Source organism: Pipistrellus hanaki (assembly GCF_964339955.1).
Source record: "Pipistrellus hanaki genome assembly, chromosome: 9".
NCBI lineage: Eukaryota > Metazoa > Chordata > Mammalia > Chiroptera > Vespertilionidae > Pipistrellus > Pipistrellus hanaki.
The window spans coordinates 49,403,223-49,415,772 of NC_140511.1; the positions used below are offsets into that span (position 1 = coordinate 49,403,223).

At 50.8% G+C, this 12,550-nt stretch overlaps 1 protein-coding gene across 2 annotated transcripts in view; it reads right to left on the reverse strand.

Annotated features, from left to right (window-relative positions):
* GALNT18 (polypeptide N-acetylgalactosaminyltransferase 18) overlaps positions 1-12,550 on the reverse strand; it is a 277,936-nt gene that overhangs the window by 11,376 nt on the left and 254,010 nt on the right. For both annotated transcript variants that reach the window (XM_084893524.1, XM_084893525.1), the window contains one exon: positions 1,755-1,919. In XM_084893524.1, the coding sequence (XP_084749650.1) occupies positions 1,755-1,919 (165 nt within the window). The remainder of the gene's footprint in view (positions 1-1,754; positions 1,920-12,550) is intronic.

The following is a 12,550-nucleotide window of genomic DNA, read 5'->3' on the forward strand; positions in this document are numbered from 1 at the left end:
CTCCCAACATCCTCTGGCCTTGTCAAGAGCAGCTCTTAACCACGGTGGCCTTGGGGATAGATTCCAGGTTGCTTGATAAATATTGATGATTTTGCTTTAAACAAAGATTTCACAAATGTTAATTTCAAAATATCAAGTGAGAGTAGCTCTCTGGATTTGCAAATAGGAATTTAAAAGTATCATTTTCAAACAGTTTCATTAGGAGAAGGATCAAAGCTGTGACTGCCAAAGCATTTTGGGAATTTCAATTAGACGCCTAAGTGGCCGAGGGCTGCCCTGTCCCCACGTGCCAACATGGCCTGCTTTGTTGCTCAGTGTGTCCCTTCAAACAGGAATCGTGCGGGGCTCCCTGTTCAGTGCCATGTGCTGAGATGAGGGAAGGAAGGAGCTCGATTTTGGAGGGTCTGTTTCGAGGACACCAATTGTTTTGTTCCTTTCTCTGTCCCAATCACAGATGGAGAGATGAGATGAGGGTTAGTGAGGGGCACCAAGGCATTCAGATCTGCACAGATGAGCTGAGCCATCCAGTCCACAATCTTGGAGCATATGTGGGAAGGCCGACTGTCTGTGAGGGCTGAAAAGGAGGCAGATGGGCCTGTCTGGGGGGCTGGAATATTGAAGCAGCCTGGGGTCAGATCCAGCCGGTCCGCTAGAACTCCAGCTCAGCTGCACCCGGGCTGTGTGATTTTGGCCAGGTGACTTAATCTCAGTGTCACCTTTAAGATCGAGTGTCCATGATTATCACCATCAAACTGCACGAGGCTGGACACAGAGAGTCCGGGCCATACAGATGGAGCTCTATTTTCCTGGTGATTCCAGAGCCCCTGGGAGGAGCAAGGCCTCTGAAGGGGCCAGGGAGCTTACTTTAGTTCAAGGACCCTTGTATCCGGGTGACACAAAGTCCCCGAGTGGCTGATGCTGGCTGGGCCATGACCTCCAGAACTACTCCAGGGAATCCTGGTACCTCTCGCCTGCCTCTTCCCTAGTGAGTCAAAGTAGACTGAGCTTTTCAAAATGTCCCAAGACACTGCCCTGTGTGGTAACCTCATCCCCTGGAATGATCCTTACTGGGAGGAAGGCAGAGGGGTCATAGATCAGAATGGATCCAGCACTGTCTACACCTGGGAGGCTGGGGCTTCATGTCCGGAGAAGGAGCTTATGTAGAAGAAATTCGAGGGTTTAAAGTTGAGAAAACCCAAGTTTAAATCTCAGCCCTACTTTTTTTTTTTTTTTTTTAAATATATATAATATATTTTATTGATTTTTTTATAGAGAGGAAGAGAGAGGGAGAGTCAGAAACATTGATGAGAGAGAATCATCGACCAGCTGCCTCCTGCACACCCCCTACTGGTGATGTGCCTGCAACCAAGGTACATGCCCTTGACTGGAATCCAACCTGGAACCTTTCAGTCTGCAGGCCGACACTCTATCCACTGAGCCAAACCGGTTTTGGCTCAGCCCTACTCTTACTGTGGGACTTGGTTCAGGTGACTCCCAACTCTGAGCCTGCTTCCTTACCTCGACAAATTAAATAAAATTGTAATAAAACAACAACAATGACAATATAATAACAACAACCCAATGAACTAATGTATGTGAAACCCCTGGCATACAGTAAGCGCTCAATAAATCCTGAGAGTTGCCTGGAGCCTCCCTCTAGCCACAGGTCCCTCTCCTCCCAGACCCTCCTTGGCCCCTGGACCCCTCCCCATTCTCTTTGCTGTGCTTCCTCCTGGGGGGCTCTGGGCTGTTACCTGAGAGAACTGCCAGTGAAGCTTCATCCTCTTGGCTTTGGCGTAGCTGCACTCGATGAGCCGCGGCCGGCTGTTGACGTCCACCAGGCACCGGTTGTCGTCATCGTCAACCGTGGGGCTCAGGACGCCCACGTGGATCTGCTGCCCGCTCGTGTAGTACACGTTCTGGGGGTGGGGGAGAAGGAGGTTACATGCTGACGACCGGAGAGGTGGGGAGGGTTAGCTAGGTGTCTCCTCAAGCATCTAGCAAAGGGATTGCAATCCAGTGGCCTTCATATATTTTCTATTGCAATGGACTAGAAGACATCCTTTCACATGACGACCCAGTACAACATCTGGTCCACATGTGCAACTGAAACACGGTTTTTCAAGAAATGAAACTTAGCCTCCCTACGTGCCAATGCTTTCTATTTTATTCTTCCACTGAAAAGCATTGGTCAAAACCTTTTAAACTGATTTCACCACCCACCGTTTAAAAAATACTTCTTGAATCCATTATTTACAGGCTTGCTGACTTCCTCCCTCCATAAATACTTTATGCAAGATACTGTGCGTGGCCAGTAGCTAGACAGCAGGAAACCTAGACACTCTTAGGGGGTTCAGGGTCTCGGGGAGATAGGAGATATACAACTGGTAACTTCCATCCATCCTAGGTCTGTGCGCAGCAGGGGTTGGCAAACTTTTTCTTAAAGGGCCAGATGGCAAATACTTTTGGCCTTGCAGGAGTATGGAGAGGTCCCCAAGACCAGCCCCAGGTTGGATGATTCACTGACTCAGGACACTGCACATGGCTGTACTCATGACTATGATTTATCACAGTGAAAGAATACAAATCAAATCAGTGAAGGGAAAGGGCACGTGGGGAGAAGTCTGGGGAAACCAGCTCTAAACTTCCAAGGTCCTCTCCCGGAGGTCACACAGGTCATGCAGAATTCCCCCAGCAAGGAGCTGAGACAGCACACATGAAGTGCTCTCACAGATCAAGCACCCAGGGTTTTTTTGGGGGGGCTCTTCACATAGACAGCCTCCACCTGGTATGTATGCAAGTTCTGGACTTCTAGAAGGAAAGCAGGTATTTAGCATAAACCATACAGTTTAAACAACTAGTGTAGGCACCGTAAGCTGCTCTTAGCAGAGTGGGAATGGTGGGAACCCTCCAGAAATCCAAGTTCCTGGATGCCAGTCAAGGGCCAGCCTTGTAAGAGTAAGAAGTGGGCTTCGCCTGAGCATCCTGACACCATCCCTGTGGATTTCCAGTTGACCATCAAGAACAGTTGATGAGCTGCTGTGCCTTCCAGGTGATTGGAGTTGCTGGAGAATTTAACTGATAGGATTTAGGAAATTAAACAGATGCAGTTAAGCATCTCACCCAATCATCGATCCAACAACAAACAGCCTCCAACGTGGTCCCGAGAATTGAGACTAGAAAGCTATGACCCCTGTCCTGGAAGACCTACGGCCACATTGGGGAAACTAACATATCAGGAAATAACGGCCCCAGTCACACTAATATAAGAACCGTCTCTTCTTTCTTCCACTCGCCTACCCCGACTCTTGCTATGAGGAGAGCAGAAACGAAAACTCGGCACCTCCAGAACTTTCCCTGAGTGTGCAAAAATGGGTGGGTGCGGGGGCAGGGAGCGCCTCAGCCTTCTGCCTGGGCTTCCTCCCAAAGATGCACAGCTATTTCTGTCCTTGGGTTGAATGCACCATGCTCTCTCCTCAGGACAGAGTGTAGCTCTGAATCAGCTGGCGTGCCAGGATCCAGGTTTCCTGAGGCTCAGGAGCAAGGCAAGGACAATCAGGGCACCAGTAACTAATGCCCTCTCCTCCACCCCTGTCCTTTGGGCCTGGCTCTGGTCTTCAGGGCAGGCTCCCCAGACACAGCGGCCGCCCAGGTAATAGCTGAGATCAGTTCTACCCACTTAGCGGCTCTGCAGTGCTTGGGGAGATGCCCGAGTAAGTGTGCACTTACTACCGGTACGGCTGTTATCAAAGCTGTTTATTGCTCCAGCGTCTGGGAAAATCATAACAGAGACAGACAGCTGTTATTTAAAAAGCCAACCACGAAGTGCATCCTGAGCAGTACAACCTGGAAACCAGAGGATCACAGAGTGAATAGGCAGAGGATTCGCTCAGGGCGTCACCGGGACACCTCAGGCGCCCAGCCGGCAGTGGATTGAATCTCACATAAAAGAGGGGAAACCGTTCAGTGCAGATGCCCCACATTAGCCCCCTCAGGCCCAGCAGGCGCTGCTGTGTTTTTGGAGTCTGGAAGGTGGTGCCAGGAAGAAATGATTCAGAACTGTGGTTGTCAATGGGGGCCCGAGGGGAAGTTTTGCCAATTAGGGATATCTGACAATGTCTGCAGACATTTTTGGCTGTCCTGGTGGGGGCGGGGGCCGGCTGCTACTGGCATCGAATGGGTGGAGGCCAGGGCTGCTGCTCAACATCCTACGATGCACAGATGGGCCCTTACCGCCAAGAACGACCAAGACTGAAATGTCAACAGTGCTGAACTTGAGAAGCCCTGCCTTCCACCGCTAACAATAAAAGCAGAAACACTTTTAGTTCCTACTGTGAGTCAGATATAACACAAAGTATGTGCTTTATCCCAGGAAATACGAAGAACTACTCCAGGAGATAGGTGCTACTGCTATCCCCATCCTGTAGGTGAGGACACTGAGGCACAGCAGAAGGAAAGAACCTGTCCAGGGTCGCACAGGCGGAAAACAAGAGCAGAGATTCAAACGCGGCAATGTGACTCCAGAGCCACGCGTGACCTCTCACCTCACTCGCTTCCCTCCCTCGGCTCACTCCGGGTCTAGCCGGCAGGCTGGTGTGAAAGAGACTGGGAGGCTGGCTTGGAAGCTTCCCTGAGATCCATTTGAGCCGTGAGGGGCCTGCACTGAGGCAAAAGCAGCAGCTGGAGGGGACTTTTACTAAAAGGCCCATAACACACGGTGGTACGGTGATACGTAGTGCTAAGAGTAGCATCCTTCCTGTAACTCATGGCAGAGGCTGGAGGGCAGGGTGTTACCCAGTCTGTGGATATTTTACAACCCCCTGGGCAGGAAAATGACATCCCCAACCACACAGCTCCCCCTCCAGTGCCAATGATTGATTCAGCGCCTTCTCCACACAGCCCATACCGCTTGGCAGGGCTACAAATCCCAGCTCTGCCTTTCATTCTGACGCTCACAAGAGAAAGAGAAAAATCACAGGCAAAGTGAAAGAACAAACATCCAGAGGCCCTTTCCTCTCCCTCAGGCCGAGGGCAGAAGGGATGACTAATAGCTAAGCAGGACAGCCAGCCCAGAGCCCACAGTGGGCTCCCTACCGCTCTACATCAATGCACACTTCTGCCCTCGGGGCCTCAGAGCCAAGGCCAGGCACGGACCCCCGGGGCTGAAGTCCCTCAGCATCCCTCCTCCTTCTGGCAGAGACTGAGGTGTGGCCTTCCTCGGGACTCTCCCCTCACATGTATCCAACATCACCTCACTGCCAGACTCAGCCACTGGAGAATGTAAGGGCGTGGAAGTTGGAAACAGGAAGTTAAAGCCATTCATCTGAGCGTTTACAAACTCCCTCGGTGGAGTATAAACTAACGAAGGTTTACTAAACCTTAACGCTCCCTCCTGGGCAAAGGCCTCTTGTTTTAGAGCAGCGCTTCTCACATTATGCAGCGGAGGTGGAAAACCAGCCGTGTGAAGGAGACTTAGGGAGGAATGTAGAGGCCACACCTAAAACCCCCTGAGTCTCAAGCCTCCCTCTCACTGTGAGGGGACAGCTGGGTCCTCCATTTATTTTTATGACTTTGATGAGGGTGGCCAACAGGTTGGGAAGCACCAATATTTAGGACAATGGTTCTCAAAATTTGGCCTGTATCACCTGGGGACTTGTTAGAAATGTACATTTTGCACCGGTTCCCATAGACCTGCCAAATCAAAAACTCTGAGAGTCCAGGGATCTGTGCTTTCACAGGCCCTCTGGGTAAGCCTGGCGGAGGTGAACACCTGAGAACCGCTGGTCCAGGAGAAAGGTGGCCTGCTGGAGTAGAGAGCATGGGCTTCCGAGTCAGGTGGGTCTCCACCCTCACTTCCCGGCTGAGAGCCACGCTGGGCCTCAGTTTCCTGGTCTGTAAGGAGCAGTGAGGACTGAAATACTGACTGCTGCTAGCCTGGCCACAGGAGCTGCAGGGCCAGCACAAGGCAGCAGGGATAGCGGTGCTCACAGGAGGGCAGAGAAGACCCTGAGGAAAGGGTTCAGCGTGGGAGATTGGGCCCTGTCCCAGGTATGACTAGCAATGTTTCTAGTCTTGGTATCCACCTGGTTCTGTGGTCAGAAATAGCAGGCAGGGTGAGGGCACGGTGATTGAGGGCATGGTGTGTGTGTGTGTGTGTGTGTGTGTGTGTGTGTGCGCGCGAGAGAGAGAGTGGTGGTGGGGGGTGGACAAGCATAGCTTTGCTTATTAAATCTCATTAGTGTGGTGGCTGTGACACATATTATGTGCCAGCAATGGGCTCTTGGTTCTCCTTACCAAGAATGAGCTACTTGCAGGACCCCTGCATTCAGGACTGGCTGATTTAGGGGCTTAGTTTCTGGTCATTGACCCCTGGACACAGAGGTTAGCTATCCTGCTGAGGGCCACAGGGCACTGATGATAAATCAGGAATGAAGGGGGGTTATTTCCCAAATGATCCATGCTCACTGACCACAGAACCAGGTGGATACCGGGACTGGAAACATTGCTAAACCTTCTGCTTGCTGTGACTATGAAGGAGCAGAAAGGTGGAACCAGGCCCTAGCTCAGCGCTCCCCACATATGAGCCCGTTTCCCTGGTGTGGGAATAGACAAGGCTAAGCACCAGGCTTGGGAGAGAGGTTTATAACTGGCACTCAGCCCATGGTCAGTGGCAGATCCAGCTTAATTCAGCAAACACTCCTTTGTGCCCTCCAGGGTGCAGCCGGAGCTGGACACTGGGGAGCAGAGAGGAGCCAGACATGCCTCCTGGAGGAGCTCTCAGCGTGGTGGGAGACAGGCCTGCAGAAGGTGAGGGACCAGCCTTAGGGCCAGGCTTAGAGCAGACTATGGGGGTGGAAAGACGGATGAAGAGTTTGGATAGCACCCTTTGGAAACAGGAGCTGTGACTTCAGTTGTGACTGTTCCTCCTCTCAGTAGCACATCTGAGAGGTTCTCAGTCTTCTGAGTCAAAAGCATTTAAGGGTCTTGGAAAGTCTAACTTTTGTTTAAGGGCCCCTGGAAATGTCTAGGTTTTGTTTACAAGGTAAGGAAATACCTCGCTCATACCTTGCTCACTCACATACCAGTGTGCTTTCTTCAGTGGGGGAAAGCTAGTGAGGCTGGGGTTCACACAGCCTTGATAAGCCCTGAGAGAGGGTGAGTATGGAAACCTTAGCCAGCATTTGGGTATAAGAGGATGAGAACTGCAGAGAAAGCTCCAGTTATGGGGAGATAACATGGTTCAGGATACGAGCAAGTGCCCTGGCCTGGGATCACTGGCTGAGCCCTATTTTCCTGCAGCCTCTTGTGTCTCTCTCTAGGGGGCAGTGCTTTCCAACTGCCCCCACCTGGGCCTTAGCTCTCATCCTGGCTCTGTTGCAGCATCTGCCCCATTCCATCACCTCTTTGTCTGCACTCCGAAAGATCAACCTGGCTGCCCGACATTGGGGCTTGTCTTGGTAGCTCTCTCCAGCAGAGCCCTCTGACAAGCCAAGGCTATTCCAGAGAGACCTGTGCCACCAAGGGAGGTCGCAGAGAAGGCCCAATCCTGGTGATGGCCAAGGTGGTGGGTCAGGCCCCAGCCGCTGAGAACTGACCTAATCACGGGGAAGAAGGTGTGCACCGATGGGTGCTGCTGTCAGACAAGATGAGAGGGTGCAGACCAGGTCCTGGGGCGGGTGCTGTGAGGTCATTGCACTTGGCCTTCAATATTTAACAATGCCCATTACTTCGCAGGATGGCTCTGACCAAGAGTGGGCCCCAAACAGTGTATTCTGTGACTTTACACGCCCATTGGTGAGAGTGGGGCTATAAGAGGCCAAGACTCTCTCCTCCCATGAATTTTTAACATGAACTCAAGAGAGACAGAGACGAGGCCACTCTGCAGCTCAGCCATGTTCTGCTGGACAAGATCCATGAGCTTTCGTGAGGAGGCAGCTGAGGCTGACCCCTCCTGCCTGCACCAGCCAACCCTTCCTTGGAGTTTCCAAAAGGTATCACCCCAGGTTTCCTCTTTGTTTTTTAGCATAAGTCCCCACATTTATTTTAGTTCTTCTGGTTGTCAACCCCTCTCCTGAAATGACACATTCATTTCTGTTCCCTGGTTCATTGGGAACGTATCTTCAAGAAACCTCACACACCCACTGTCTGCCACTGGCTCCCCTTCGGGCCCCTATTTTGGAAGGTGCTGCTTGGAGCCCTTCAGAGCTGCCTGCTTGTTTGCTGCCAGCTGGATCTATGCCCTAGCACACAGCGAAGACCGAGCCTATCGAGTGCAGGGAGGAAAACATGCTCTGACATCCCTCTTTTCCAAACACAACAGGCTGCCAAGCCGGCATCGATGTGATAGCTAGTGTGGGCTCCCTGACTGATCTGGGAGATTGATCCGCTGCCCGTCCCAGGAGGCCCTTCTGCGCTCCCCTCCTGACTGAGCTATTGCGCATCCCACATTCCCGCGCCACTAGTGTGTGACTTGGCACTTGTGTCTTTAACTGTGATGTGTGAGTAGGAGAGACAGATGTCATTTCCGATCAGAAGCTCTGAGAGCTCTCATGTGATCGACCGTCGGCCTGGAAGTGTCCCAGATGGGGACTGTGCCTTTGGGCCCAGAAAAAAAGAGGAGACACAAGGCTGAAGCTGGACCATCTGACCACAAAGAATGAACAAGACATAAGCTTGACTTGTTCTAAGCCACTGTGACTTGGGGATCATCAGTCTGAGGCTTAGGCTCTAAGCTGATGATGAAGAAATCGATTCTAGAGGAGGAGTGGTGCCAAGCCTCACACTGTGGGACATAGATGTTGGGGATAGAAACCTGGTGCTGCGGAACCATCTCTGCACGCCGGAAAGGTGGTGACCTCTTTTATGTAGGAGCAAAACCATTGGCAAAGCTGTTGCCTGCAGTAACTCCGTAGGCTGACAGCATGGCAAATGAGCTGTGCTTTCGATGACGAGCGTGCCTTTGGGACTGTCGCCTGCTTTGACAAGGCGCTGCAAGAGGAGGATAAGGTGGGGAAACACTTGGGCGCGTCACGTGGCTCAGAAGTGTTTGTTGCTATAAGCCACTTGGATTTTGAGGTCGTCTGTTACTGGAGCATAGTGGAGCCTAAACCAATCAACCATTTAGCTCTGCTCCCTCACCAAATAATCCACAAAATAAAACCACAAAACGGGATGCATGCTCTTAAGGAAAAGTATGAGGGAACCGGGAACTACATGCCAAGGGGACTTGACCTCGTGGGGGCAGAGGGAAGGGGGTTGATTCAAGAGACTGACTCTGGATCTAAATTGCCTAATCCAAGTCCCCACCCTCAGTCATTTGCTGTGTGACTAGGGACAGCTACTAGGCCATTCATGCTCTCAATGTTCTCCTCTATAAAAGCAGGATACAATGATGGTCCCTACCTCATAGGGCTGTCAGGGAATCATACAAACTTAGTGGTGGTTAGTCTTAGCTTAGTAATGTTCTTTTAACACTGGTCACTGTCCACTAGGCTCCAAGTTCCAGAGGGGAGGGACCATGCTTGTCTTGCTCACTGTTGTATATACTATCTAACCCACTGTTTCATGCGAACATATATTCACAATGTATTGGTTGATTAAGTGAATGTGTGAACAAGCTATACCAGGGACACTGAACTTCAACTCAGAAGCCCATCCAAGCTTCCTCCCTGGTACCTGTTTCATACCTCTTACTTTAAGACTCCTCTAAACTTCTCTCTGCCCAAGGTTTGGGCCAGTATTTTCGGCACCACCTTTCAGAGAGCCCCGGGGATTAACAGCTTGGATAGAACAGGATCCTCTCTGTTTTACAAGATTCTTAATATTTACCTTCAGGACACAGTCTGTGCCAGGCCTAACCCCGCGAGCAATGAGGAGGCTCAATGTCTTGCTGGCACATTACAACTGTTATTCTGCACTGAATTAAGAAGAGCTTAGCCTGGCTGGTATGGCTTATAGCTGAGCGTCAACCCATGAACCAAGAGGTCACCTGTTTGATTCCCTGTCAGGGCACATGTTGGGGTTTTGGGCTCAATCCCCAGTAGGAAGAGTGCTGGAGGCAGCTGATTGATGTTTCTCTCACATCAATGTTTCTCTCTCTCTATCCTCTTTATGGATGTTATGGACTCAGAGCAATGCCATATGGCTGTGCTGTGACAGAGAAAGTGCTAGAAAACTAAAGGACATTCTTTTTAGGAATTCCTTTTCTTGCCATATCACAAGGTAGGTGCTCAATAAATATGTTTGGGTGACTAAATGAATGAATGAGCGAGTAAATGAAATAATACAGTGTGAATGTAATAGGGCATTATGATAGATTATAAAAATGGTCCCAGAGTTCCCCGTCTTTGCATGCAAACCACTTTGCAATGTAATTACTCCTTTCAAAGGACCTACTTTCTGTCCTCTGAGTCTGGGGTTGGCCATGTGACTTACTTTGGTCAATGGCAACATTTCCACAGCAAATGCAACACAGCAGAGACCTTGAAAGTACTAACGCAGTAGTACTGGCCCTTTCTTGCTGCCCTTAGAAACCCCGTTCACACCATCATGGGAAGCAGCCTGGGTGAGCCTGTCAGCTGATGAAGTCCAGAAGTTCCCTCACTGCAGCTGACAGCCAACCTTAGGAAGCCTCTCAACGCTGACCGGCAGTGGCTACCGATGCCCAAGCCAGCCCAGCTGAGACTGGCAGAGGAAGGGCCAGCCCAAATTGCTGACCTATAGACTCTTGAGCTAAATAAATGGATGTGTCATAAGTCACTGTATGTTTAGGATAGCTCAGCTTGTAGCAAACGTGTACAGTTGCAGGTGGTTCATGTCACAGGTGTGTTTGTAAAGTATAACGTGTAGGTGCTCAGCAAATTGCTACAACCTTTCCCCACACCCCTGTCCTAATTGAAGAAAATAACATAAATAATTATAATAATGATAATATTTCCCATATAATGAGCTATTACTAAATGTCAGGGAGGCTAAATGCTTTATAAATACACTTACTTAATCCTCAAAATAACTCTAAATAAGTGTGTGTGTGGGGGGGGTAATATGATCTGCCTCTTTAGATGAGGAAACAGAGTTAGACAGAGGTAAATGAATGGGGAGCAAGTGGCAGAGCTGGGAACTGAACTCAGGTCATCTGGCTCCAAACCCAGCTCTCAACCACTACAGTACCTCGCTTCTTACCAAAGAAAGAAAGGATCCCTCCCCTTCTCCCTGCACCCCCACTCCTGAAGAGCTCTTCCCACTCTGCCTTTACCCCACACATCCTGTGTTTCCTTTAAGGTCCAGGTGCAGCACCTCCTCCAGGAAGGCCGCCCTGACTTCTCAAAGTCACCGTGACCCAGCTTCTCTTCTCTTTGGCAGCAGGGACTCTGATCTCTTCCCCTGGCAGAGTGGAGCTTCCAGAGCCCTGGGGATCCTGGGCTGAATGCAGTGGGACACGATGGGGAAGCAGTTCAATGGTGAGGACACAAGGAGCTTTGGAAGTGGTTGCTTTGTCCTGAGCACAAAAGCTGGGAAGCGTGGGTGACTGCAGTGGCTGCGGTACAAAGATATGTGGTTTCTCCATCTGGATTCCACCACCTCTTTTCTCCCAACCTCCCAGTTCCCATGGGCCCCGCTTGCGTACATAACATCTCCGAACTCCTGGTATGCTTTGCTCTTTCCCTGGCTCATCTTCCCTTGCTTGCCCTCTCTCATGAGCCTTCCCTTGAGTCTTCATCAAACTCACAGTATCTTTCAAGGACAGCCCTTTCTCACCAAAAGGGACTCCTCCTGTCCCCGCCGAAATGGCTCTTCCTGGAGGACACTGCCACTTTTGTGTGCCTTGAATCTGCTGACTCAGCCATCGGGGACACAAATTGGAGCTGACACTCTCCTCTCCGTGTTGCACCCCTACTTCATCCACCTCAGCTCCTCCGTCCCCGTATACAAATACCTTCTCCTTAAGCCTCAGATGTCAGACACCACTGCCCTCTGCCCGCTCTGTTCTTCTCACCCAGTGCGTCCCAGCCACCCTGCCACGTCCAGCAAGGTCTTCGGCATCAGGCTCAGAGCGTCCTCTACATCCCACTGGGCAATACTTCAGGGTCACAGACAATAAATAACCTAACCTGCGCCGTGGCTTCTATGCCAGGGAGGGACGCCGTAGCCACCCACATGCAGGCCCAGCTCTTAGTGCCTGGAACTGCTGGGCCCCTGCAGTCCCATCCTTCATTCCCTACTTTTACCCAACAACCTGTGAACCTTGCCTGCTCACTCCCTCACTTCCCAAATGCCTGCTCATCAGAAAGGCCTTTGGAATAACAACCTTTTCTTCCTTTCCTCCCACACTTTCACCTCCTCCCTCTGGCACTTCCATGTTCCCAGAAAGGCTGCACCCAAATTCCTTCAACTATTCCTTGCCAGCTCCTTCAAGTCTGTAATTCCTAGTCTTTCTGTGTTTGACATCTGTAAACTTCACCTCTGCAGCCTCATTGGCTTTCCCCACACCCGTTCCCTGCATTGCTCACCAGGAACATCAGGAAACTGGGCAAGTTAGACCCACCACAAA